Source organism: Alosa sapidissima, chromosome 16 (assembly GCF_018492685.1).
Source record: "Alosa sapidissima isolate fAloSap1 chromosome 16, fAloSap1.pri, whole genome shotgun sequence".
Taxonomy (NCBI): domain Eukaryota; kingdom Metazoa; phylum Chordata; class Actinopteri; order Clupeiformes; family Clupeidae; genus Alosa; species Alosa sapidissima.
In genome coordinates this window covers 11,672,841-11,699,892 of record NC_055972.1, presented here as the reverse complement: position 1 = coordinate 11,699,892, position 27,052 = coordinate 11,672,841, and the positions used below count along the sequence as shown (strand labels likewise).

Here is a 27,052-nt window from a genome sequence, read left to right as displayed (position 1 = left end):
CTTGTGCTGTATCATAAAGAATTGCAAAATATAGATTCTGATATAAATGACATTAAATCACATCCATTCCGCCTGAGACCTCTGACCCAGACTGCAGAGAGAGAGAGAGAGGACGGTTGTGATGCCCATCCAGGCATGGCCGCATGTTTCAGCTGAAGAACTCATCTTTATCAGGCAGCATCCTCCACCAGGCCCCAGAGCTGAATTCTTTCAAAACACACTGGTCACACTGTTTCCCTTGTCTCTGGTGGCCCTTACAGAAAGTGGACGTGTGTTCAGAATCAGTCCCCTTTGTAGAATATGAGTAAAAAATGTGTTTGTTTGGATTCTTTTTTTCGAGGTATGAAACTTTTCCTGTTGCCATCTAAAAGTGTGTGTGTGTGTGTGCACGAGCGTGAGCGTATGTGGTCCCATCTGTGTGTGAGTGCATGTGGCTATGAAAACGATGAAAGCAATTCCTTGGTATGTTAATTACACAACGGGCCTGTAGGACATGGTGTGTGTGTGTGTGGCGTAATGAATGGCTCGTGTGTGTGTGCAGCCACTGACCAGAGTGTGAAAGAAGGGGACCCGGCCTTAGCAGGGGATTCAGGAGTCTGATGATGCTTTAGCCTTTAAGCTCAGCCATCATCGTCCTCAACCATCCGCTCGGCCTTCCTTTCGACGTTCTAGAAGCTTCTTCCTTCAACAATCTGTTCTGTGTCTCCCTGGTGTGTTTGTGTGTGTGTGTGTGTGTATGTGTGTCTGTGTGTGTGTGTGTGTGTGTGTGTCTCTGTGTGTGTGTGTGTGTGTGTGTGTGTGTGTGTGTGTGTATGTGTGTGTGTGTGTGTGTGTGTGTGTGTGTGTGTGTATGTGTGTGTGTGTGTGTGTCTATGTCTGTGTGTGTCTGTGTGTGTGTGTGTGTGTGTGTGTGTGAGAGTGTGTGTGTGTGTGTGTGTGTGTGTGTGTGAGAGAGTGTGTGTGTGTCTCCTGATTCATTCCTTTTCTCTTTCTTTTTGTACTCTCTCTTTTCAAATGTAAATACATTGATTGGTCTGACGAAAAACTCACAACTGTTATCTTTTCAAAGTGTCCACAGAAGTAATCATGATTGTGCTGGCACTTTCTTCTGCCTTTTTACTCCCTCATCTTTATTTCCCTCTCTTTCATTCTCTCAGGCACACAGTGCTCTCTCTCTCTCTCTCTCTCTCTCTCTCTTCCTCGGGCCTCTATGTTCTCTCTGTCTGTGAGTGTTTGAATGAGAGCTGTGAAAACCCTGCTTGTGAACATGGGGATCAAAGACTGGCGTGGTTAAAGGAGGCCTTGTACTTAAAGCCATTCAGGCCCATTTAGGGCTGTCATTTCCTGCCGATCCCACCGGCCCGTGGGCCTGCGTTGCTCAGGTCTGCTCTGCTCTGATGGACCAGAGGGCGCTTGTCAGCTCGGTGCCAAAGAGCTCTGCCAAGGAAAGGGAGAGAGCAGAGCAAAAGAGAGAGAAAAGGAGGGAGAGGGGGAGAACAAACAAGAGAGAGAGAGAGAGGGAGGGAAGGTGGAGGGAGAAGCATGGTATGCTTTTCTTCACACTCCTGTCTGCTTTTTAATCGTTCACTCCTTCGTTTCTTTGTTTTGTTGAGTAATGTGAACCTTCCTCCGGGTTGATGTACTTTGTTCCACTAATCTGGATGATGTGCATCCGCATTGTTCCTGTTCCAGCGGCAGCGCTTCATTGTCTCCACTCTTGTCTTGTTGTGTGTGGATAAATAAGTGAAAGTAAGTGAGGGGCTGGTGGAGTTGGGGGGGGGGGGGGGGGGTTGTTGGGGTTAGGCAGCTGTGTGAGGGAGGGGCAAGGCGTAGGGAGTGGTACAGCCAGCTGTCTGAACAGCGGAGCTCTCATTGCACGACTGAACTGGGAGAGACGGAAGCCCAGCCAAGCATCAGCGTGACATAGACACACACACACACAGACACACAGACACACACACACACAGACACACAGACACACACACACACAGACACACACACACACACACACACACATTCACAATGCACTGTCACGCAGACAGACACAATCACACACAGCACAGGCACACAGACTCGGAGATACACACCAGAACAAACAAGCCTCACAGAGACAGAGAAGGAGAGCAAGGGAGGGGAGGGGAGGGATGGGGAGAGTGGGAGTGCTGAGGTGCGATGATGTGTGTTTGCAAACTCATCTCACTCGGGATACCAGAAAGTTAGTTGATGGCAAGGACGAAGGGAGACAAAATGGAACTTTTGCAAAAGTGTCCATCATGATCAATCAACTGCTATTAGCCTGGCTGTGTGCCAGTGTTCAAAGTAGTGTGCCAGTGTTTTCTCGGAAGCCAGATTATCCTTCATGGTGTAGACCATCACTAGCTTGCTGAATTAGCTCACTCCTATTTTGCAAGGAAAAATCCACTAATGTGCTGTAAAAACCATCGTACTCCCTTGCTCTTTGTATATCTCTCCTTTCTCAGTGCAAATCTGATGGTAATCCATCTTGATGTTGCTTGTGTAGTAGTAGTCGTAGTAGTTGTATGGAGGTAGATTCTCTCCATGTGCACCTGCATTTCAGGAGCCTCCCTGCTGTAAACACACAAGAGCTTGGGCCTTTGGGGCTGGGGTTAAGGGGTTGAGGATGAAGGTGGGGGCAGGGCTGTTGTCTGGAGCTGAGAGAGAGAGCTGGAGAAAAGTGGAGTTTTTCCACCGTGGGCTTTTTCACAAGAAGCTGAAGGCACCCCGCGTGCGCCTGAGCTTTGTGCGATATGATTGATTCGGCTGGCCCATAGAAAAGTCCCCAAAAGCATCCCATAATCGCTTTGTTGCTATGAAATGAAGAAACTGGTCAGGTCTCTTAATCATTGTGTGTGTGTGTGTGTGTGTGTGTTGTGCCTGGTCTCTATAGGTCTATAACCATTGCCTTTCACAGCTTCTTTCATCCCCCTTACATCTCTTTTCTCAAACTCACTTTCTCACTTCTCTGTCCTTGAGGTGTTGAGAAGTGATTTTCCCTGTTCCTTTGAGCTTGAAATCTCCATCACCTCTCATAACATTCTCTCCCCATCTATCACACACACACACACACACACACACACGCGCGCGCGCGCGCGCACACACACACACACACACGCACACACATATACACACAAACACACACACACACACACACACACATACCATCACTACCACCAACACCAGCTCCTCTAGAGTGAAATATGCAGGCTCAGCATATGGTGTGTACGGCCTGTCGGCAGCCAGTGTTAAGATTCTGAAAGGACAGTGCATTCCTCCTCTCATCCCATGCCCTGTCCTCAGACACCGTCTGACGGGCAGACAGACAGGCAGGCAGACAGACAGGCAGACAAGCAGACAGGCAGACAGGCAGGCAGGCAGGCAGGCGGGAGGGCGGGCAGTGAGGCGGCCAGTGTCCGGCGAGGTAAAGCAAAGTGGTTTTGACAGGCCCTCTGCTGAGCTGAATCAGTAAGTGGATTCCTCTCTCCCACTCCCGCTGGTCATCCGGCAACCCCCTCACACACACACACACACACACACACACACACACACACACACACCCACACACACATATATATACCCACACACACACACACACACACACATACACCCACACAAACATACACCCACACACACATATATATATATATACCCTCACACACACACACACACACACATGCACACACGCACACATGCACACAAACTTAAGCACTCACAGACTTGTGCAGCAAACGCACACACCACCTCCTGACCACACAGTCCATTGTCACTTTTGAAGGTCACAAATGGGACCACACGTCATCTCTGCACAGAGCAATTGATTTAGGCTTTTTCCCTCTCTCTCTCTTTCTCTTTCTCTCTCCCTCTCTCTGTTTCTCTCTCTCTCTCTCTCTCCCATCTTGCCTTCTCCCCCCAGCAAGGCAGATAAGACTTGAATGTCACAGTCTAACGCCGACCCTTGTATACCCCCCCCCCCCCTCCATCTTTACATATGATAATGAGGTCTTCCCTTTCACTGGTCCATGGCTTTGTTGCTCCACTGGCGGGAGGAGGTGGCTGGGTAGGGTGGGCGTGCATGCGCGTTTGTGTGTGTGTGTGTGTGTGTGTGAAGGGGCTTGAGGAAGAGTCGAGCAGAGTGGATTTGGAGGGCAGCTGTATGCATTTCAGCTAATTGGGCCTCAATAGTTGCCAGACTTCTCTCCTCTCTAGCTCTCTCTTTCCCTCTCTCTCTCTCTCACTCCCACTTTCTAGCACTGGAACAGCAGCAGACAGAGGAGTGGAGGTTCTGTGCTCTCAATGGGATTTTAAAAAGCTAAGGTGCTGTTTTCCTGGTGAAAGAAGCTTTCCCTAAGCAGAGGTGTAACCGGCATCAGCGCGGGTCAGCAGGACTTTTTTGGACTGCACAAGTGTTGGTTTTGGAAGGAGTTGCCTGCCTGTCTTGCTCTTTGGTTGCACTCATTACCCAGTGGAAATGGATGGTGTGAACATTCAGCTTCAGAGGACCGGTACTCACTGAGGTAGGCTTTGGATGACGAGAAATGTCATAGTCTTTGTCAGAGTAGAGAGATGTCAAAGTGTGCCTGCCACTGAGAGTTCATGAAGATGTGTAATGCAATATTGTGTTATTAAGTTGGACGTTTAGAAACGCTTTGCTTTAGTCGTAGTCTACCAACTTTCAAAGGCAAAAAATAAACCCCCTGACCGATCATGTTTGCAGCTTTTTCGCTCAAAAGCTCCAAAAAGGCAGCAAGTTAATCCACTGCACATTGTGTTTAGTGTCCTACATTTCCACTGTTCATGTGAGAGGTTGTCTTTAGGAGGGTGTGCTCTGGGAAGCTTTGAGTCTTGGCAAAGTGCCTCGACCAAATGTTGACTGTTTTGGAGTGTGTGTGTGTGTGTGTGTGTGTGTGTGTGTGTGTGTGTGTGGTGACTGGTTAGTCATCTCAGGGTCGTGGTCGCCCCCCAACACTCCCCACCCCTGGCTGCACACATCCAGCTGCTGAAAAGGAAACCAAGATGGCGTGCCTTTTTGCCAGGTTTCTGTCAGTAGCTCCCGCGAAACAAGAAAACAACAAGCTGTGAAAAGCAAACAAAGGCCTTATTGAGATGGACTGTGAGCATCTTGTGATAATTACGTCTGTGTGAATAAAACAGCCTGTTGGATGCACAACTCATCTGAAGGTTGCTCATGAGTCAGTCTCTCTCTGTGTTTCTTTTTCTCTATCTCTTTCTCTCTGTTTTCTCTCTCATTCTGTTTTCTCTGTCTGCCTGCTTTCTCTCTGTATTGTTTATCTTGCTGTCCTGTTTATCTGTTTTGCTGTCTTATGGGAGCAGCCTGGAGTCATCCTCCCTCTCTGTCCTCCCTACACTTCCACTGTGATAATTCCTCCGACGGACTGGACTCCCTCTGACCCTTGTGCTATTGAGACGGGAGTGTGAGGGAGATGGAGGGTGAGAGAGGATAACACTTCCCATAACTGGCTATTCACCTCTTGCTCTCACACACTTCTTTAACAGACACACATTAACACCCGGGAGTCATTCACAGCTCCTCTCTGCAGTGAAATCCGCTGCCCTTTTTTTGCACACTCTCACACACTCGCCTCACTTTTTCTCTCACTCAATCAGTCAGTCCTAGCCTCTCTGTAGCACTCACACACACACACATGAGTAAGACACACACACATGAGTAAGACACACACACACACACACACACACACAAACACACACAGAGACTCTATCCTCCACCTCTCTCTTCCCATACAGTTCTGTCTTGCTCTAACTGTGATATTCCTCGGATCCCCTTTATCAGCACGGCTCTCTAGCTTTCCCCATCTCTCTCTCTTCCCCCCCAGTCCATCACTGGCTGTGTCTATCAGACTTTTTCCCCCCGCTGCTCTCTTCTATCCTCTGTCTTTTTGTTGTCACACAGATTTGCCCTTTTCCTTCACTGCTGTCTCGCTCCATCTCAGCACCCCCTCCTCCTCCTCCTCTTCCTCCTCCTCCATGTGCTTCACCCTCTCTCCCTCCCTTCTTCCTGCTTCTGTCTCTTTGACAGCCCAGTGTAGGGGAGGGTGAGGGCAGATGTGGTTATGGTAATTGCCTGTGTGCGGCGGAGTTGGTGGTTTATTGTTGTGACTTGCTGGGCCGCATCCCCTCCACACTACCAGACAGACACACACACACACAGAAACACGCACACACACACACGTGCGCACACACACACACACACACACACACACACACACACACACACACACACACACACACACACTGGGTCGGCAGGGTTGCTCCTCACAGGACCTGACAACAGATGGTCAGTTTGGAGGAGGGCCACACAGTGAAGCTCGCTCTGGTAGGTGCCTCCTCCAAAGGAGCCAAGAACTAACATGATCTCCTTCTGCTGGGACTGAGTGTGTGTGTGTGTGTGTGTGTGTGTCTGTGTCTGTGTGTTGTGGTGTCCTAGTATTTTGTGCTTGACTGTGACTGTAGCCTTGAGCTACATCACAGCAGACTTCTCAGTCGCTTATCCTTGTCATCACTGCCTGCTCGCATGCAGCAGCTGAAGCCTCTAGTGCTGAGATGCGTGTGAATCCAGTAGTAATGAATGGTTTGCTCAGTCGCTGCGTGAGCCCCGTGTAAAAGCACCAGTGACGGCAAAGGAGATGTGATAATAGCCAGCCAGGTGACAAGGACACGGACGCCGGCAGGACAGGTGGACGATCAGCTGTGAACATGGCTGCCTCTCTCTCTCTCTCAGGCCCCCATTCCTCTTTCTACAGGTCTGATCCAAGATCTGTCCCTCCGTTTAAGAAGAGTCTTTGTACAGAGAGCAATTGCCTAACTGCTTGGCTGTTGTTATAGCATTCAGTTAGTTGCTAAAGGCTAGCAAATTTTGTGGTGGGCCAAAATATATGTATAATATTTTGAACTATACTATACTATATATGAAATAGTACAGTAGCAGTGGTATTTGTGTTTATGTAGACATTTATTGCTAATTCTTCATGGGACTTGATGGATTGTGATTGTCACTAGGCCTTTTCACACAGAGATCACGCTAAATTTGCGGGAAGAGGGGACGTCTTTTTGCCGTCTTTTTGTGTCTGAAAGCGAGGTGAAAATTTGCCGGCCTGCTGATCTGTTCACATGATGCGGCATTTTGGGGAGCCAGGAGGCAGGATCAGCTATAGTAAATTAAATTGTGACGTGCAACAGGGGGCGTGTAGAGTGATAGTCGTAGGCCTTATGTGCGTGGGCCTACAATTTATTCATGAAATCGTTCCATATTACAACAATAAAAATAGCTTGTGTACTGTCTTAATTGAAACATGCTTCGTGCACAAATGATAGCCTAGGGCAAAGAGAATGGACATCTCAACATAAGGATACATTAGAAGATGATGATTAGTGTAAACTTTGCCACACGACATGATAAGCAGTTCTTTAAAAACGCAACGTTCCATTCAGTCATAAATCATTCAAGCGTAGGCCTAGTGCTCGTCATGAAAAGAAAACAGCAGCTTAGATCAGTCATAGATTGACATAATGTGCTGTCTCTGCTATTGCTGCTTTTGATCAGTTAGATTTATTTGCAATCTCCTGTGGTGGGCTGGACATAGCATTGAAATGCCCGCCCAGATACCCCTTTCCGCCTTGACCCATTCACACTGGTGGCGGAACGAAAAAACTCGGCAAAATGTCTAGGGGGCTTGGTAGTAAATTTGGCGAGACACTTTGTCCCGCCGTTCCGCCACGGTCTGTGTGAAAGGGACAGTCGTTCCGCGATTCTGGTACATAAAATCGCGGCGATTTTGCCAGTGTGAAAGGGCCTACTGACTTCTGATCACTTGAACACTGTTTTAAGGTTAGATAAGCATTCTGATTAAGTTTTAGCGCACTTTTTATGTTTTCAGTATTTCAGAATTCCAGAGTGGTGCCATCAGGTCTTGTCTCTGACATTTTAAGCTTCTCCTTTCGACCATTTTTGGAATTTTAGCCACAGGTCTTTAAGAGGGCCACATTGTCTGGCTTAGAACATGTGGAACATATTACCCAGGAAAAGGTCAAAGTTTGGGGAAATCAAAGCAACTTGGCATTAAATGCTTAATTCTAGTAAATAATTTGGCAGTGCAAAAACAAGCCATTCCTGACCTTTGTAGAGGGGTTCTGTTAGGGTATTCTGGATGGAGTCCAGAAACCAAATCAGGCCTAACACTGCCTGTGGAGTTCATGTCTACCAAAACACACATAGCCTACAGAATTGCTGGCTTTCCACATTGAGACAAGCTGGGCTTAGCCAGAATGACACACACACACACACACACACACACACACACACACACACACACTGGCTGTCTCTCATGCCTTAATGTGTTTGTGTGCCTGCACAGACAAATGAAGTGTGTGGTGAGATGCCGTCTTTGCGCTGCGTGACCTTGAGCTTTCTCAGTGGAAGCGTCGGATAAATGAGCGTAAACCTTCTGACTCTGCCTGGCTGCATTACCCCTCCCTCGCTTTTTACTCTCTCTCTCTCTCTCTCTCTCTCTCTCTCTCTCTCTCTCTCTCTCTCTCTCTCTCTCTTTTTCTCTCTTTCATTCATGTCTACTGTTTGTACTTCTCGTTCTGTCTCTCTCGTATTACTCATCGCGGTCTCCCTTGCCCGCTAGTGTATTCCACACTAGACGCATTGATCGTGTACATTGATCTGTGTTGTGCGTCTCGCCGTCTGTTTGTATTGTGTGTATGTATACCGTGATGGGTGTCTCTTTTCTCCACTAATGGTGACGGAGACCAAAGTTTTTATCCAGCGTCAACAACCTTGAGTCCCCCTTTACTCCACCCTCCTCTTCCTCCACCTCTCTACATCGCCATCCTATCGTTAAAAGACTGTGTCCGCACACAGTAATGGCCACTTCCTCGCATAAAAACGCAGCAGCTGCAGATGATGTCCTAAAAGTGCTTCCTGTGGCTTTGCCTCCCTCTGGGCATCCCATGATACTCTTGTGACATCTGTCCTCCAGCCTGTTGCAAATGAGCCCCCCCCCCTCCCAATGAATACCCCCCACATACACACACACACTTCCCAACCACCGAACCCCCTCGCCTTTGATCCCTGCAGTTAGATCGGTAGTTAGCCATTCAGCGTAATTGGCTTAACTGCTTGTTGACAACGATGAGCTGATTGATGAGTTGGCCATGCTGGGAGCTGGTACTAAGGTGGCAGTCTTGCCTGAGGCCTGCTTGAGTAGAGGTGGGAGGTCATCCGTGCACTGGCACAGGCTAAACGCAAACAATTTGGTCTTGCCCCACCGTAGAGGGAGACAAAAAGAGGGAAAGAAAGAAAGAGAGCTACAAAAAGAGAGAGAGCGGGAAGGGGTATTGATGGAAAACAAACAAATAGCCAAATGAGAGTTATTGATTAACAAAAAGATGCGATGCAGATGGAGTTTGGCTGTAACGTTGTACGCATTTTATCGCATTTATTTTCACCCTTTATACAACAAATCTGTTACATAATCAGGTGCAGAGGTTAAAACCCATTATAATAAAATATGATTTTGTGTCTTTTGGGAGAGGTGCACCTTTTAACAGGGACATGCCAGATGAAGCATTACATCACAGAGGGAGAGAGAGAGGAAGGGGGTGGGAGGGAAAGAGAGCAGTATTGTGCATTAAGCCGGCAGCCCATTTAAGTGTTCCTTTTCTGTTGTTTTGGGAAGTGGGGCAGTAGCCATCAGAGAACAGTGGATGATGGAGACTCTGGGGCAAGGGCAAGATGTGCCGGGGTTGGGGCACACACACGTACTTCTGACATCTGTTTTTTTCTCTCTTTCTCTTTATCTGTCTCTCTCTCTATCTCTCTCTTTCTCTTTATCTGTCTCTCTCTCTATCTCTCTCTCTTTGTCTTTATTTCTCTGTCTTTGTACTTGTGTCTCTCCTTTTTCTCCCCCCTCTCTCTCTCTCTCTCTCTCTCTCTCTCTCTCTTTATATTCGCCCTTGTCTCCCCTTTCTTTATTTTCTCTCTCTCTCTCTCTCTCTCTCTCTCTCTCTCTCTCTCTCTCTCTCTCTCTCTCTCTCTCTCTCTCTTTGTCGCTGTGATGTGTTGATTACAGGCAGTGAACCAGTGAAGTAGATGGTGTCAAAAGCTCTCTGCTGCTCCTGCATTGCTAAAGAGGACAGGAATTTTGACCCAATTACTGGCCATACCTTTCAATGCCTCACTACCTCCATCACCTACTCACAGACCCTTATCATGGCATGTTGCACTTGGAACAATCCCCGCATTTGAATGTGAATCAGAGCCACTGGGGAATGGACATTAGTGTGTGGTCACTAGGAGTTGAAAGCCACGGCATTGGCATACCCCAGCTCTTAGCCTTGGCACAGCTAGTGCCAACCTCTGCCAACTCAGCTGCCGACGGTGTTTGTCCCCGTCGTTTCTTTTGTCTTTTTTTTATTCCGAAATTCCTCTTACTCAACACCTCTCAGATGCATTATCCCAAACTGGGGCAGAGAGAGTGGGGGTCAGTGGTGGTGTCAAGCAGCCTGCTTTTCCATGGCTCCTCCATGAGGGGTGTGTGTGTGTGTGTTGGGGGGGGGGGGGGTGTTGGGTAGGTGCTATTCTCTGGTGGTGTGGTCGGGTTCGGGGCCGTTCGGTGTGTTTAGAGAGGGCCACAGAGACCCGGCGCCCCCCGCTTTGGGGCTAATTTGAGTGTCAGCTGGTGGCAGACGCCACACTGGTGGGATGCCAGAGATGAGAGGAATGTTTTCGTGAGATAGCCTTACTCTCTCTGTGTGTGTCTGCATGTGTTTGTGAAGGTGTATGAGGTATTTGTGTTTGTGTACGGCTATGAGCACACTGTGTGTGTGTGTGTGTGTGTGTGTGTGTGTGTGTGTAGTTGTGTATTGTCTTGACATAGCCCCCCGCCAGTCAACAACACTGAGACTGAGGGGGAAGATGGAGCAGTGCATTTTCCCAGGGCTCAATAATGAACAGCAAACGATAAGATCACCCAATTAATTGGTCCTTGGATTTAATTGCACCGAGCAGGAAGATTTGCCAATAACCCCCTCTCTTTCATTTGGCCTCCCACTACTTTTGTCGGCTCTCTCTTTTTTTTGTTCACCTCCCTGTCTCTCCTCTGAGCGTTAACCCAGTTTTAAAACGAGACAAACTGCTTCACTGGAGCGGAAATACAAGTGTTTATCGAGTCGGAGATGCTAAGTGTCTGGTTACGGGCTCTCCTCCCTTGGCCCTTTTGACCGAGTGTGTGAGGGGATTTTAATAAGTGCCCCAGTGTTGTGTTACTTTCCCACTGCCCTGTCCCCTGCTGTCTCTGGCTAGAAATCTCCTCAGGTTTTTTTTTCTCGGATGCACTAGAATGCCGAGCGAAACAACAATGCATGAACTTCTGTCTGAAGAAAGGACTATAGACTGTTTGACCTGGGGACTGAGGCGATACATTAGGATTTTTTGTGAGTTTGTTTTGTTGTGTGTGGGTTTATTTAGGAATGAAATGGTGGGCAGTGAAGTGTAAACAACATGCCTGTTGGGTTTGTTTGTTTTTCGCTTGAGTGATCAGCATCCCCCCTTTTGCGTTAATGAGAGACATTGTGACACATCCTCAGACATATCCTCAGGCAGGACAGTAAAAAAGGAGAGAAAAAAGTTAAAAAACACAGTATGTTTTTTTGTTGTTGTCAGGTAACATAAGCAGGAAAAAAAAAATATGAAAGAGAAAAGTTAAAGGAACCCTTTTCCTTTTTTTATGTTCCTCCCTCAGGAGCCAGGAAAAGCATTTTATTTATTTATTTATTTTTTGTTTCCCCGCCCAGAAAAGATTTTTGCTGAATCACTGTGTGCCGAAAAAGATGGGGTCTTGGGGCTGGAAAATGGCCGTAATAACCCTCTTGGCCAGTAACCTTTACTGGGCTCTAAATGAGTGAGTTTGTTGGGGCGCGGAGCCTGCCTCTGGTTTTAATATGCTCGCACAGAGCAGAGGCGCACTTACCTCAGCCCCTCTGGAGATGAGGCCCATCATTTCCTATGCACCTCCAGTAAAACCCAGCCACGCTAATGTGTTCCCATTACACATATCACGTATTAAAGGTAATTGGACATAATCACAGACCTTGGCTTCGGGGGTGTGAGGAACGTTCTGACTGTAAGCATAGCAGATGTTAGTTGCTATGATAATCACACAAAACAGATGTAAGCCCGACCTAAGGATCTGGCAGCGGGTCACCAAGGACTAACTTTCTCAGCGGAGAGTGTAAAGTCCCAGGGATAAGAGAAAAGCAGAGAATCTTAGCTTTAATCTCTTGATGTTATCTGGAGCTTGTTGTAAGTGCTAGTATCATGATATCTTGTATCCTTTTATCTTTCAGTTTAGTTTAAAAGGGTCCATTGTGTGGTTTTTCTTAGCCATGACTCTACTTGCGAACACTGTTAATATAAGTGTTGACACATACATACAGTACTACGCGAAAAGCAGCTTGCTTTCTCTTGTTTGCAGACAATGACATGTGCGCTGGCTTGCTTCGTTAGCCAAACGACACCTCAGTGCTTCACCTCGGAGGCGGCAAAGGCATGCATCAGTTTATGCCCAGAGAGTCCTCATGCCAACTGGGTCATGGAGTCTGTCAGCTGATGCTGGTGGAGTCAACATGTCCGCCCTCTTTAGATGCTGAGAAGCCCATCAGTGTGGCTCTAAGGAAACACAGCTTCTGTGGCTGGTGATTGACAAGTGCCATTGGAGGTTAATTTCAGGGGGCAACACTCACTTCAGACTGCTCGTCGAACTGTACACGTGTTGATTTTTTGCCAAGGACATGAAAAGGTGTTGCTAGGCGCAAAGGATGTTGTCTGCAGTAGATCACCCAGACTGTCTCACACAATGTCGGTGTGTCACTTGACCATCTCACGACACTTTTTGTAAGGGTCATCCTTGAGAGTTGCATAACACCTTCAGTGTTAGGCAGTAATAGTCACCACACCCTCTCCCTCAAGTGACATTTACACTTGTCATCATTCATTATCAGTGACTCATTTCAGAAGTGGATGTAAAGCCAGACTTTTGGTTGACCGAAGATTTCATACGTGAGCTGTGTTTTTAAGATGGAGCCTGGAATGGTTGCTACGAATGTTTAAGGTTTACATTAACTTTGGTCTTTCATTTTGTGCCATTATTTTACATAAGGTAAGCTCAAAGACAGGATGATTTGAAAAAAATTCCTATTGCTTTCTCATGTATTCTGCAGAAGGGGAAGCACTGTTTGATGGATTGTTTGGGCATTGCTGAAGTTCGAGAGGTTTCTAGTACATTGCAGTAATTGTCTCTGTTGAGGGAGTCCTGCTATGTCTTATGACCCCTTCTCTGTTTTTTTTAAATAGAAAGATTAGGTGCTCATACCCCCATCCTCTTTTTATGACTGCATGCTAACCCCCCCCCCCCCCCCCACACACACACACACACACACACACGCCCATGCATGCGCACCCCTCCTTGTGTAATCAGGGCATGATGTCAAAGGGTTATTTTAAGAGCTGGCAAAGACCCGCCACACTCTGCCTTCACAGAGAGATGAGACGGTGCCAGTCACCATCAGCCACCACCTCCCCAGTGCCCACAGAATGAGTTCATCAGAGTAATTAGTCTGCCTCGCTCTCCCTTTGGCCCGGGTGGCCATGGATCACAAAGCATCGATCACTGCCACGGCCTCCCAAAGTTAGTGGGTGAAGGGGGGAGGTGTGGGAGTTAAGCGGGCTCGTCGGCGCCCTCCGTGCCGCTCGGAAGGTTGCGATTCTCCCTCGTGCCCCCAACTCCAAAGAGATTGTCCCTCCCTAGAGTTCAGAGATCAGAGGTGGTGCTGGTGGAAGGGTAGTGTTTTGGTGGGGGTGGAGTGGTGGTCATTTTGCTGAGCTTGCGGTTTGTTTGTGTCATTGGGTATTGTGTGTGTGTGTGTGTGTGTGTGTGAGTGTGTGTATGTATATGTGTGTGTATGTGTGTGTGTGTGTGTGGGGGGGGGGGGGTTGTCTAGACAATGAGTATGAGGAATAGGGAATGAGAGAGAGAGAGCTGTGGCGTAGAGTAGAACATTAATCACTGTCTGCATTGTAATAACACACACACACACACACACACACACACACACACACACACACACACACACACACACACACACACACACACTGCAGGGGAAGCAGGTCCATGTGGATGCATGTGGAGGGGGGTCGTGTGCAGCACTGCTGGACCACTTTGGTTTTAGGTTTGGCTGTGGATGTTGTACTCTCGTCTGCTGTTTTCAGACCAGCTCATAAAATTGTCATGGGAAAGCTCTGTGTGAATAGTGGCTCAGTCGTGGTAAATGCGCGTGGCTAAATGATTGCTGTGGTTTCTTGTCATATGTCATAGATGTTGTTATTTTTCCGAGGTAGAAACAAAGCCGCCCCAGTGAGATGAAAAACAAAGATGTATGATCACCGAACTGGAGGCTACGCAACTGCGAAAAAAGGAACGATTTATCAGACTCCTGTTTGTTTGACTGTGAATGGAATCTCTCTTGGCCTGTTGCCTAAGGACATCACTCGCTCTGTTTGTGTCTGTTTGTGTGTGTGTTTGCAACCGCTGCATTAAAGCTGCCAATTCCTCTACCCCCCCCCCCCCCCCCCCCTTTGGCTCCATGGATCGCACCCAGCAAGAATCAATAGGAATCCAGCGTGACTAGCTGCCCTCAGTGGTACCCAGATCTATGCTGCTGTAGGTGGGTTTGTTCCCAATAATGACAGTGCTGCTGTTTCAGAAGATTAGGTCATCTGATTGTGTGTGGGTGTGTGTGTATGTGTGTGTGTGGGGGGGGGGGTGCATGGCAGGTTTTGTTTGTGCTCATTCTCTTCCAAAATGAAACCCCAGACCAGGCTTTCCCTTCTCTGTCTCGCCCTCTCTCAGGGAGGCGCTTTGATAAAGCGGTATTGTTTGTCCAGGTGGCACTTCTGCTGGCTCGGCGTTTCTGTGTGGAAACCACTCAGAGACGGGTCACGGCGGACCAGACTGCTCAGAGACTTCACACGGGAGCATCGCCGCAGTTCCCCCGAGGGCACGGAGCTGGCCGCTGTTGATCGCTGCTCACCGCTGATGTGAAGGAGAGGCCAAGGAGGCTCGGGGCTCTCCTCCAGGCCAATAAAAAGCAGGGCTATAGGCTACACACGAAGCTGCCAACCAGGCTGCTCCTTTGATATGTTAAGCGCTGACCCTAGTACAGTTGTATGGGAGTCTCTCTGTAGAGAAATGGAGCAGGCTACTGTTGCTGCATTCCTCGTAGTTATGTGGTTGGAAGACCTCTCAGATTTCAGTCTCGGATAGCTTGGATAGTTTTAATGGAGCAAAAGATCTAAATCCCATAGATAGGTTATATGTTAGTGATCGCCTTATGGATAGGATCAATTCACACTCAGCTCCGATTCCATGTGTACAAGCTCTTACTGCGCAAGGAGGTCCACCAAGAAGATGTCGCAGCTCATTTCATTACATTTATTCTCCGACATGAATAATTCACTCACCTGCCCTGGCCTATATGCATGGAGTCGCTTGCTATTTACACGAAACATCTCTGACCTTCCCTCCTCTACCCTCGTCTTTTCCAGCATTATCCCCTCCATTCTCTGTCATCTTCCTCACAGCCAGATGGCATCCGTGACACCAGACCTCCCTCTCCCCATGGTTGAAGTATTCTCTTGAAATCATCTCTCCCTACTCTAAGGCGTTATTACCTTGTAACTTTACCGGCAATAGGTTAGTTGAGTTGCCTCCATCACTTAGTGCAGAGGACGTGATGTTGAAGACGTTTGAGCAGTGAAATGCCAGATGCAATTTCAGCGAGTTAGAATTCAGAAAGCTCTTTCCCTCCCTCCCTCTCACCTCCCATCTTCCTTATGCATGGTAGATGTTATCTAATATTTAGTATGAGTCTGTATTTAGACATTACATTGGGGAGGGCTTGTTAAGGACTTCTCATGCCAGGACACAGTAGAGGGTGAAAAGGAAAGTTTTGACATTTCTTGATTTTATGTCACATTGCATTGACTGTGATTACACTTAAAATGCTCAATCCCATGCTGCATTGGGATTAAGTTTACCGTGCGAAAATACAGTATCTCTAAATAATATGACAAACAAAATTGCTCTTTATAACAATTCATTATGAGCGGAGAAAATCAGTGATGATGAAGGAATTGTTTATTGTTGTGTTTGTTTGTTTGTCTCTAATCCTACTAATCATACTTGTAATCACATCTTGCCGCATCTGTTGTGGTATGCCCACAGTTGTGGGACAGGCTTGCCGTGTGCAGAGAATCCCGGCAGTAGGCCGAACTCTCGTCATTGTTAATCTTGATTTGGCCCACATTTCTCCCAGATGTTATTTTTCCTTTTTTTTTCTCCTGCGGAATAAATGGCTGGGTAAAAATGTAAACATGGCATGTTGATATGTCTGGGTGCTGGACTAGTAGGAAGAAATATGGGACTCTTTTAAAAGAAGTGTTTGCTTCCTGCCAGTGGTTTACCAAAAAAAAGGTGTTTTTGCAACACGTATATGCTCGCCTGTCGGCCAAATTTTTATGAGTTTGAAATTTGTATTTGTGTAGAGAGACTGACCTGCCTTGTTGAGAGGGTCTATGAGATTTCGTGTTCACTGATGAGATCTACAAGGACAAGGTGTGTGTTGAGCAGACCTTGAGGATTTTTGTGCGAGATGCATTTCCAACAGGAATGTGTCAGACATCGGTGCTTTAGTGAACAAGAGAAATGCATTTGGGTCACAAGGGGTTAGGCTCCCAGCTGGGTGCCGTTTAGTGCTCACTTTAGCAGCCCTTTCTCTACGGAGCGCTTTTGCTTGATGTCAACAGTAATAGATTTCTGAATGACAGGCTCCCACAGATTCTATGCATTTCTATATTAATCCTTATAAAATGGTTTGTCTTTTTAGTTTTTTAATTGTTTTTATGTCTTTTGATTTGTGTTGTATAGGTGGTTTTAAATTGTTATGTAGTGATTTTATTGTTTTTGTTGGGTTTTTTAAGGGTAACTTTTGTCCTTTACTGAAGACAGAGAGAGTGCACATATTTTTGTTGTTGTCATCACATTAGCTTCGTTTCTCCCCCAAAAAGAACCAAATGGAAGGTCACAGATGACTGACAGATTGCTTCAAGCTTAGCTGAATACGCCCAACTCGGTACTCAAAAATATACTCCTCCATTCCCTCCTTGTGCATTGTGTGCAGTTTAGGATAGGGATTTGTGATGCTTCCTTTCCCCAGTCGTTGCTTTAAATATCATCAGTATTAGATCCAACAGTAGAATACACAATCAAAATATGCCAAGCTGCTACGCCTACATAATTAAGTATAGTATATATACTCTTTTGATCCCGTGAGGGAAATTTGGTCTCTGCATTTAACCCAATCCGTGAATTAGTGAAACACACTCAGCACACTGTGAAGTGAAGCACACACTAATCCCGGCGCAGTGAGCTGCCTGCTTCAACGGCGGCGCTCGGGGAGCAGTGAGGGGTTAGGTGCCTTGCTCAAGGGCACTTCAGCCACGCCTACTGGTCGGGGGTTCGAACCGGCAACCCTCCGGTTCCAAGTCCGAAGCGCTAACCAGTAGGCCACGGCTGCCCCATTAGCAAACATTGTGAAGCAATGGATTATATACAAAAACAGACAAATGGAAAACACAGGCCTATTCCTTTCACATCTAATGCGGTTACGTAGCAGTACAGTATTTAACTTGCACAATTTATTGCTTTGCTCAGGACAAATCACAAACCATGATACACATTCAGTGTGCAGTGTGTTTCCTGTCTTGGATAATCAGCTGGTTAGATTATGCTCCAGGCAGTCAGCCTCCCATGGATGTCTAAACATTTAGACAGGAATGCACTGCTGTAGGCCCTCATCTGCTGCCATATGCAGAGTCAATGCTCCTACTTAGACTTAGGGGCCGTGCACACGACGCCGGTTTTTGTGAAACCGGTGAGGTTTTGTTAACGGTTACGCCTTGCATGTACACGACGCCGGCAGTTTAGGAGACTGAAACCGATAGCTTTTGAAACCGGCTTCCGAAGTGGGAACTTTTGAAACCGCCGGCTAACTTTCGCCGTGTAGACGCCTGTAGGTGCGAAGCCGGCAACTTTATGACGACATAGCCACGGCACTCGACCTGACATGTTGCTGGTCAAAACAAACCAAACCATTTATTTATCATATTAAAATGTTTTTCTTTCCCCCGTCATGATTTATGTGCACAATGTAGCCTATCAACCTTTAGTGGCTAAGTTAGAAGCACACGTTAGCTTAACTTAGTTAAACATTAGCTTACTGCATGTTAGTGTTTTCTCCAGTGGTGCTCAGACCTAATGCAATGCGTAGGCTAAGTATTTGAAATTTCACATAGCAGTCACATACCTTGAAAATGAACTTTATTAGTTTAACAGTTGAATTTAAAACCGAATTGTCTGTAGTCTCCTTATTTCATGCGACGGCTTAAAGGTATGGCATGTGTAATGTGTAAGAATTGAGGTAAAAATATCCAAAAAATGAGCTACACACATCAAAAGAATGAGAAGAAATAAGGGTGTTGATGTCATTAAAAACACGACAAGGTATAGTGCTGCAGAGATATCAACCTGAATTAGCATGCTAAATTACTAGCCACAGCCCGGCAGGTGTCCTAATACCAGTTTCGGCCATGGGAGGCGGTATGCTGGCAACATAACCGCTAGCCAAACTGCAAGACATGTTTCCCGGTTGTTACTCTAGGGTAGACCATCTCACTTTTTGGAGGTATACTGCCCCCATCTTTTATGGAAGGTGGAGTATGAATTGATTTTTTGGCGGACATTACACATGGCACCTTTAACCAGAGCACTTATTAGACATTCTCTGGCTTAACAAACTGTTTCAACAATGTTTTCTTCTACGCGATTCACGCGAAATTGTCGTGAAGCTTCTGCACAGCGGCGCCATCGACTGGTCTGGCATATGCACTACAGCACATTTAGCCGGTTACACCTCTGTGTGTACACGCGAGGTTTTTTCTTGCCGGAGTCGTTAAAGGTGTGAAAGCGGTAAGAGAAAATCCACCCGGCAGTGTCGTGTAAACGGCCTCTTAACTTTGACTTGCTGAATGGTCTCAGGTTGGTACATCGTTAAGTTTGTGGATAAAAGCCCATTCTTCAGTCACAGGACTGTTCCCCTAACTCGTCTCTTTGTATGGTTTAAACAAGGCCTGTCAGTGATCAGAATGACAATGGGACCATTTAGAGGTAGTTATTTAGATCACTTAACACAGCTCCTTTTTTCTCCGAGAGGAAATTGGATTTTTTTTGCCAGTTGCCTCTGCAAAACAGTTCTGCTAATTTCACAGTCTCACGGCGTTCATGGGTAATTTGAGTATTTTGGGAAATGTACCCTGCTGTTCTCCCAAGGTCTCAATGAAGAATTGGTATTAATTTTCTCTACTTCTCTCAGCGTGATATCTCAATGTTTTTGTCTCTCTCTCTCTCCCTCCCTTTCTCTCTCTCTCTCTCTCTCTGCTGCAGATCCATCTCCAGCTGTCGCCCGGAATTAGCTGTGTGCCGTGAAAGGGGACCAGCCTCTGCTCAACTGCCAACCTCTGTCCTTCACACCCAAATGCTGTGTGCCTGTCGTCGAGCCGGCCTTGTCTTGTGAGCTATGGCCTTGTGTTGAAGGTCGGGCCTGCATTCAGGGGCCTCTCCTGGTGCAACACTTCTCCTGCGGCCCCAACAAAGAGGCATCCCTTCTTGCTCTCTCTCTCTCTCTCTCTCTCTCTCTGTCTCTTTCTCTCTCTCTCTCTCCTTAGGACCCAAATGATCAACTGCAGACAGTATAAATGAGAGAGGAGGAGTGGGTGTTTTTTGAGCGTCTTCATGCGCTTGTGTTCCCGGCGTTTGCCAGCGGGATATGAGCGTTCTGGGCGCGAGGAAAGACGACGTGTTGAATCATCCACCTGCAGTAGCAGCAGCAGCGGCAGCAGCTGGAGGAACTCTAGACTCCCGTGAAGCCATGCAGTCAGAGGAGCTCTTCAACAGGAAGCTGAAATCCTTGAACGGCAGCATGGGGCCTCCGGCCAACACCACGCAAAGCAAGTCCGAGGGGGGAGGCAAAGCCAACGGGACCACCCCCGCCATGCCCAAGATGGGGGTCCGAGCGAGGGTGACCGACTGGCCCCCGAGGAAGGATGGATGGGATGGCCGGTCTGGTCCCAATTATGAAAGTGTCATAATGGCATTTCAGAACGGGCAGCCAGACCAACGCATGGAGATGAGCGAGATGGAGGAACCAACTCTGGACTCTGATTACCCCGAGGCTAAGTACACGCTGAGTGACCTCCTGAGCCGCTCGCCTTTGAAGGGCCTCCACCCCATCCGCCAGAGGAGCAACAGCGACGTGACTATCAGCGACATCGACTCGGAGGACCTGATGGACCAGAAGGCCGTCAATCCAAACACTGGCGCCTCGTTGCACCGAGAATACGGCAGTACGTCCTCCATCGACCGGCAAGGACTGTCTGGACTCTCTGGACTCACTGGTGAAGGCTTCTTCACCCTGCTGAGGGGCTACCGGGTGGACACCTTGGACCACCGCGGCATGCCGCCCCTGGGTTTCCCAGAGCTCCTGCGCTGTGAGACGGCCCTTTCGCCCAGCCTGCAGACGGCGGCGCAGATCGCCCGTGGGGAGATTGTGCGCATCTCCAACTACGACTACGTGGACAGCTCCTTGCTCTACAGTCGCGAGCGGGAGAAGTCCTTCATGCGGCGCCTCAAGTCCGACTCGTCCGAGACGACATCGCTGTTCCGTAAGCTGCGGACGATTAAGAGCGAGCACGACGGCCTCCGACTCTTCATGGAGGACGACCGGCGGCCATTCAGCTTCCAAAAGTGCTTTGCCCACTACGATGTCCAGAGTGTGCTGTTCAACGTCAGCGAGGCATTGGCCAGCAGAGTCACCCTTGCCCAGAGGAAGAACATGACGACCGGAGCCTCGGCCGCCTCACAGTACCAGGTCTCCGGAGGAATGCCTGGGGCAGGAGGTGGAGGAGGAGGTGGAGGTGGAGGCGGGTTGGTTGGAGGAGGAGGTGGAGGCGGTGGTGGAGGATTAGGAGCAGTTGCCTGCAGTAGCATGAACACACCTGCGTCCTTCGAGTCCCCCCTGGGTAGTCGCGAGGACTTGAACCCCAAAGAGAACTTGGACGCGGACGAGGGCGACGGCAAAAGCAACGGACTAGTGCTCACCTGCCCTCACTTTCGCAACGAGGTCGGCGGTGAAGGGGAGAGACGGATCTCCCTCTCTAGAGCCAACAGCACGACCTACAACATCGGTGGCGAGAGCTGCTCGTTCGAGTCGTCCCTGAGCTCACACTGCACCAACGCTGGCGTCTCGGTCTTGGAGGTGCCCCGAGAGAACCAGCCCATCCACCGGGAGAAAGTCAAACGCTACATCATCGAGCACATCGACCTGGGAGCATACTACTACCATAAGTACTTTTATGGGAGAGGTAAGACTTGGCTAATGTAGTGTTGCATGACAGACGACTCAACCGCAAACCCTCAGGCTTTTCTGTATTTTTTTGTTATATAGAATCCATCAGCGTCATGCATTATAAACAACTCCAGGTGAGGCAAAGGTCACGCTGTCTCGCTACCCAAATTGCACGAGTCAAGACACATTTGCGAACCTGATTCTTTGCATTAGGGAGTGTTAGTGGATATGAGGCTCGGAAACAATGGAGGGATTGTTCCCGGTGTGTGGGTTTCGCTTCACTTCCTGAGGAGGAGAGCACTGGCACTGGGCGTTCTGTGTGAAAAGGGACGACGTGTGATATTTCCCTCCTGACCTGAGTGCTGTGATTTGTCATGTGAGAAGAGGGAAGTGAGGCGAGCCGAGAAGTTCGGTGCAGCTGTTGCTCTTAGAGGCACGGATGGGGCATGGAGGGGTGGTGGTGGTGGTGGTGGGTGGAGTTCAGAGTTCTCCTTTGCACGGACCTACTGGGTAGGTCAGTCCGTCTGCAGAGGCATCATAATGTTCTTTCCTTCTGAACCCCCAGGGCATAAAAAAATAAAACGTAGACTTGGCTGTCAACGAGGTTCTCCATCCATGTAAGCGTGAATGTGAATGTAACTGTGTACGCAGCGTCAGTATTTGGATTTGGAGTGTCTGTGTGTGTGTGTGTGTGTGTGTGTGTGTGTGTGTGTGTGTGTGTGTGTGTGTGTGTGTGTGTGTGTGTGTGTGTGTGTGTGTGCGCGTGTGCGCACGCTTGTACACATGTGTGGTTTGTGCATCCCATATGAGCCTCTGTCTGTACATGTGTGTCTGTAAGTGTGTGAGCACATTCTCTCAGCATATTGTGTTACCCATTCTTAAGCCCGAAAAAACAGCTGCTGCTCCGACTCACAGCCAAGCATCTACGGCGTCCGTCCTTCCCAAGCCAAGCGCAGGCCAGACATGGGGCCCATCGCTCTGGGCTCTGGGCGAGAGCCGCGCCTCCCTCTCCTCCACACCCACCATCTTGAAACGGCTCCAGCCGTGGAGAATGAGCCAATTACAGCCCCAGTTCAAATAGCATTAAAACATGTTAGTGAGCTTATTCTATTGAGAAGTGGATTATCATATACTGTGAAATGTGGGTCTCCCGCAGCATTCCTAAGAACATCATTGACACATGCTTCCAGGCGCAGAGAATAATTACAATAGACTATTACCATGCCATACATTTATCTTACATTCCATTAATTCCAGACATGTATATGTATATTTTTTCGATATATTTATTTTTTATTCTGAAGAAGCTAATGCTCGCCTTCTAGCCGGATGGATAGAGTTCTCAGTGTGCTCAAGGGGAAAAGTGTGCTCCACTTGACAGAACTTGATCCCTTCAGTCCATCATTGGGGAAGCGCCCTGCTAAGCTATTAGCCTGGTGGATGTTGCGACCTTTTAGCCAAATGGACATTCTGAAAGGACAGAGCTGTCATCACGTCGGCCGCTAATGTCTCCTCCACTTTCTTTCTCTATGGGCTCTGATGCTCTTCGCCCCAGCCTAGGAGCAGAGGGGGGCTTTTATCGCCCAGGGACTAGAATTGATCCCATCGACCGCTACACACACACACACACACACACACACACACACACACACACACACACACACACACACACACACCTGCTCTGTTGTGTGTTTCCTCTGCTGGCATGCATACCTTAGTTCACAGGAGCTCTCAAGGAAGACCAGAAGTGCACGTGGGGTTAGACACACAGGCAAAGGATGCGCTCACACATACACGCACAAACTCACACACGAGGGCCATTTGCTCTGTCATGCGCACACACACACACACTCACACTCACACACTCACACACACAGACACAGGTATGCAAGTCAGACTCAGCCAGCCCAGGCTTGTACACATGCATGCATTATGCACATACATTCACACATCCAGGCATGCATTACAGGTGACAGAATGAGTGCCACCATGATAACCATACCAGCCCTGCAATTTGATCCCTCTGGCAACAGTGCCACCTCAACAGCCCCTGTTATCATGGCGATAATGTAACATGACCATAATGTAAGGTGACCTCAGATTGTCACATTGCAATGAGTGTGTCAAAAGGCTTGTCACACTGACATCCCCACTGTGTCATAAGGCCACGATAACCAGCCATCTCATAATGCCTCAACTGCTGTCTACACTCCCTCGTCTGGTTTAGTGACGTGTTTCTGGGTGCCATACTGGCATGTCGTGTTGTCTTCAAACCCAGGAGCATCAGAGCGGCGAGGATTAAGTGGATTCACGTTGCGCTGATCCGTTGTTGTCTCCTCAATCCCCGTCTTTCTTCTCAGCCCTGACGGGGATTAAGGCCCTCGTTTAGCCCGTTTAGCCCAGGCGGTGGGCTTGTTCTTGTTTATCATTTGCGTTCGTTTTCTCTTTGGAGTGAGTAATGTTACGTTGCGTACTGTCTTCTTCCCCCCCGGCCTCGGAAGGTCAAGGGGAAAAGTGCAGGTGTAGTTATCACCTTTGCTTCATGCCCACGGTTCAGTCAGTACACAAGCTTTTGTTTAATGCTCTGTTTCACTTTGGATCTTTTACACATCATTGAGAGTGCTTTAGGCTTTCACTTTTTGTTTGTCTGTGTAATTGTCAATAGGCTTTTCTCTGACTCTAAGAACCCTCGATCTCTATCTGTAAGGAATAAGAGAAAAGGGATTTCTCACAATGATTCTCATTGTGCATGTGTGTTTAAAAAAAGAAATTGCTGGTCTTAAATTGTAATAGCTGAGCAGCATCGGATTCTGAAGATAGAGCAGAACTCTAAATGAGTTTTTTTTTTTTTTAATCTCGGCGGGACCCCCATAGCGAATTGTAATCAGAGATTATGCCCAATGGATGTTGGGTGGGCGTAGTAATGAGACCATGACTGACATAAAGATCTGGGTCTACTCCCGGTAACCATGGAGATGCCATCTTAATTACATGCCCTGAGTGAATTTGAGCATTACCATAAGGCACCACAGACTAATATGTGTCGCACACGGAACTATGATTTTGTCCCAGCTATTGAACATGTTGCATTTTAAGTTTTTTTTAGATCACTGTTTATTAATTTCAGACAGTTTAGTTATTTGACTATCTGTGCAAGTAGACTATAGGCACAATTTATGAACGATATTACAAAAGCTATTTTTAAGCAAGCAGTTGAAATGAATGATCGTACTATATACATTTCTGAAGTGCTGTAGGCTTTCGATGACTCTAAAGTTCATTCCCTCCTCATGAATAATTCTGTCATTATGCCTCTGGTCTTGTACTAAGACATATAGGGTTATTAGTTATGAAAGGTGCACACTTCCTCCACACAACCCCTTAGTCCCTTCTCTCATATATTAGACATTTTTCCCTTCCAGACTATCCTTTATTCATTTGCATCCTAAGCGACATTTTGGACGGGCCGGATCTTTCTGCACCGCCTGTGCCGGGTCCCAGCCAAGAGGCCATTAGATAACCCTCTTCCTGTCAGCCCGTGCGAATTTATGCCGTCTTCCGGTGTGCGGTCAGCCCGCAGTCATGTCTCAGCAGGAGCTGCTCTCAGTGTCCTGTCTTCCCAGGTCCACATCCAGGCATTCATTTGCTGCCATTGTCAGAGAGAAACGGATTTGGAAGCGAACTGGGTGGCCAGAGTCAGGGTCTTTGGCTTGAGATATTGTTTATGAAATCTGAATTGCTGTCATACAATCTGTTTGTTTGATTTTATCAAACAGCAAACAAACAAATGCATAAATATGTGGTTAAGTTAGTATGCTAATATATCACATTCACTTTTCTCTACCTCTCTACTTGCTTTCAGAGCACCAGAACTACTTTGGGGTAGATGAGAATCTTGGGCCTGTGGCTGTAAGCGTCCGCAGAGAAAAGCTGGAAGATAACAAGGAGAGGGAGGCGAGTCAGTACAACTATCGCATCACCTTCCGGACCAGCCAGGTAAACAAACACACACAACAAATCCCTCCACCCCTCTCTTCTGTGCTCAGCATGACCAAGCGATGAATGTCCGCAAAAGTTATTGTGTATATAATGACTGTTGTATTGTGGGACATATGGTTATGGTGAAAGCCTGTTTAGGGATGTTGATGCTTTACCATAGTGAGTTTTTTTCCGCCCTAAAATGTTTGAGTTCCTGCCAGTCAGGAGTGATTAATATTGCGAGAGCATGAAGATGTGGAGGGCTTTGAGGGCAATGTAAGCAAGAGTGACTGATTCAATTCCGTTCAACCCACAGAACTCAGAGGCAGTTATGAGAACTAAGGGTTAGGAAGGGCACAGAGAATGACTCAGATGCTGAATGCAAAACAAGGCATTTGGACAGACAGGAAGTGACAAGAAGTCACACAAATGTGTGTGTCCACGTATGCATGCGCACACACACACACACACACACACACACACACACCTAGATAGAAAATGTCAGTCTTCTCGCCCTTTTTTCCTTTTTGTCTTTATTTCTCTCTCTATTTCTTTCTCACACACACACACACACACACACACACACACACACACACATAAACAGAGCCACTCACACACAGCGACACAGACACAGAGCTCTCTATATTTGACCCCTCGGGGGGGTATCATCCTGTTGAATAATTCAGGTAAGACAGCTGCATGTGGCTGAGAAATGTCACTGATATTAAATGCCAGTTTTGGACCGGAGCCACGATTTCAATATTTCACTCCCGCTCCCACACCACAATAAATCTGGGTCACGCAATCACCGAGGGTCACATAGACAAGGTTAAAGCAGCCAACAACCCCATCCACCACCATCACCACCTCCCCACTCCAATCCCGTTACTCTGAATTCTATTCATGCATTTGCTGCATGCTCTTGCCAGGCACGTTCCCTCGAACCATCAGAAATAACAGCTCTTCTATTTGACTGGAATCAGTGCCAGAGTCAATAGCGAAAAACGTCAATTAAAATAACTTTGGAAGGACTCCAGATAGAGTTTTGGAAAATCTGTGACGGGATTCATCTAAGGCCGAGCTGCCGTAGGAGATGGGGGCGAAAATGGAAAATGTAATCCAAAATGCAGCAAGGACATAGCGACTAAGGCCGGTTTGTGTGACCAGAGGTTAACCTCCAGCTGACCCATGTGTTAATAACCCCATTTCCTGGTGCTTTATCATGGTACTGGTGCTCCATCCATGCACTGACAGGAGATTAGATTTCTGAATTTCAAGGTGCATAAGATATACATAATTGAATTTATACATAATAGATTCACCACACACTGTGTGTGTTTATGTCTTACAAAGAAAGATCTATGTCTTTCTGCCATAATGCTGACATATCTGCAGGGCATACTGAATGTGAACACAGTGGATACTGTATAGATTGTACAGATGGATACTTATTAATGTCTGTAGAAACAAAAAGCTTCCTCTTCCTCTTCCTGTTAAG

General features: G+C 47.5%; 1 protein-coding gene across 5 annotated transcripts in view; it reads left to right on the top strand.

The window, feature by feature from the left end:
* The window catches only part of LOC121685167 (signal-induced proliferation-associated 1-like protein 2), a 105,328-nt gene that overhangs the window by 18,784 nt on the left and 59,492 nt on the right, over positions 1-27,052 (top strand). For 3 of the 5 annotated variants that reach the window (XM_042065527.1, XM_042065525.1, XM_042065522.1), the window contains exons 2-3: positions 19,617-21,592; positions 25,439-25,572. In XM_042065527.1, the coding sequence (XP_041921461.1) occupies positions 19,999-21,592; positions 25,439-25,572 (1,728 nt within the window). In that variant the 5' untranslated portion in view covers positions 19,617-19,998. Of the gene's footprint in view, positions 1-4,149; positions 4,533-6,746; positions 6,798-19,616; positions 21,593-25,438; positions 25,573-27,052 lie in introns of those variants that run through there. The other 2 variants (XM_042065523.1, XM_042065524.1) reach the window with 2 other exon arrangements.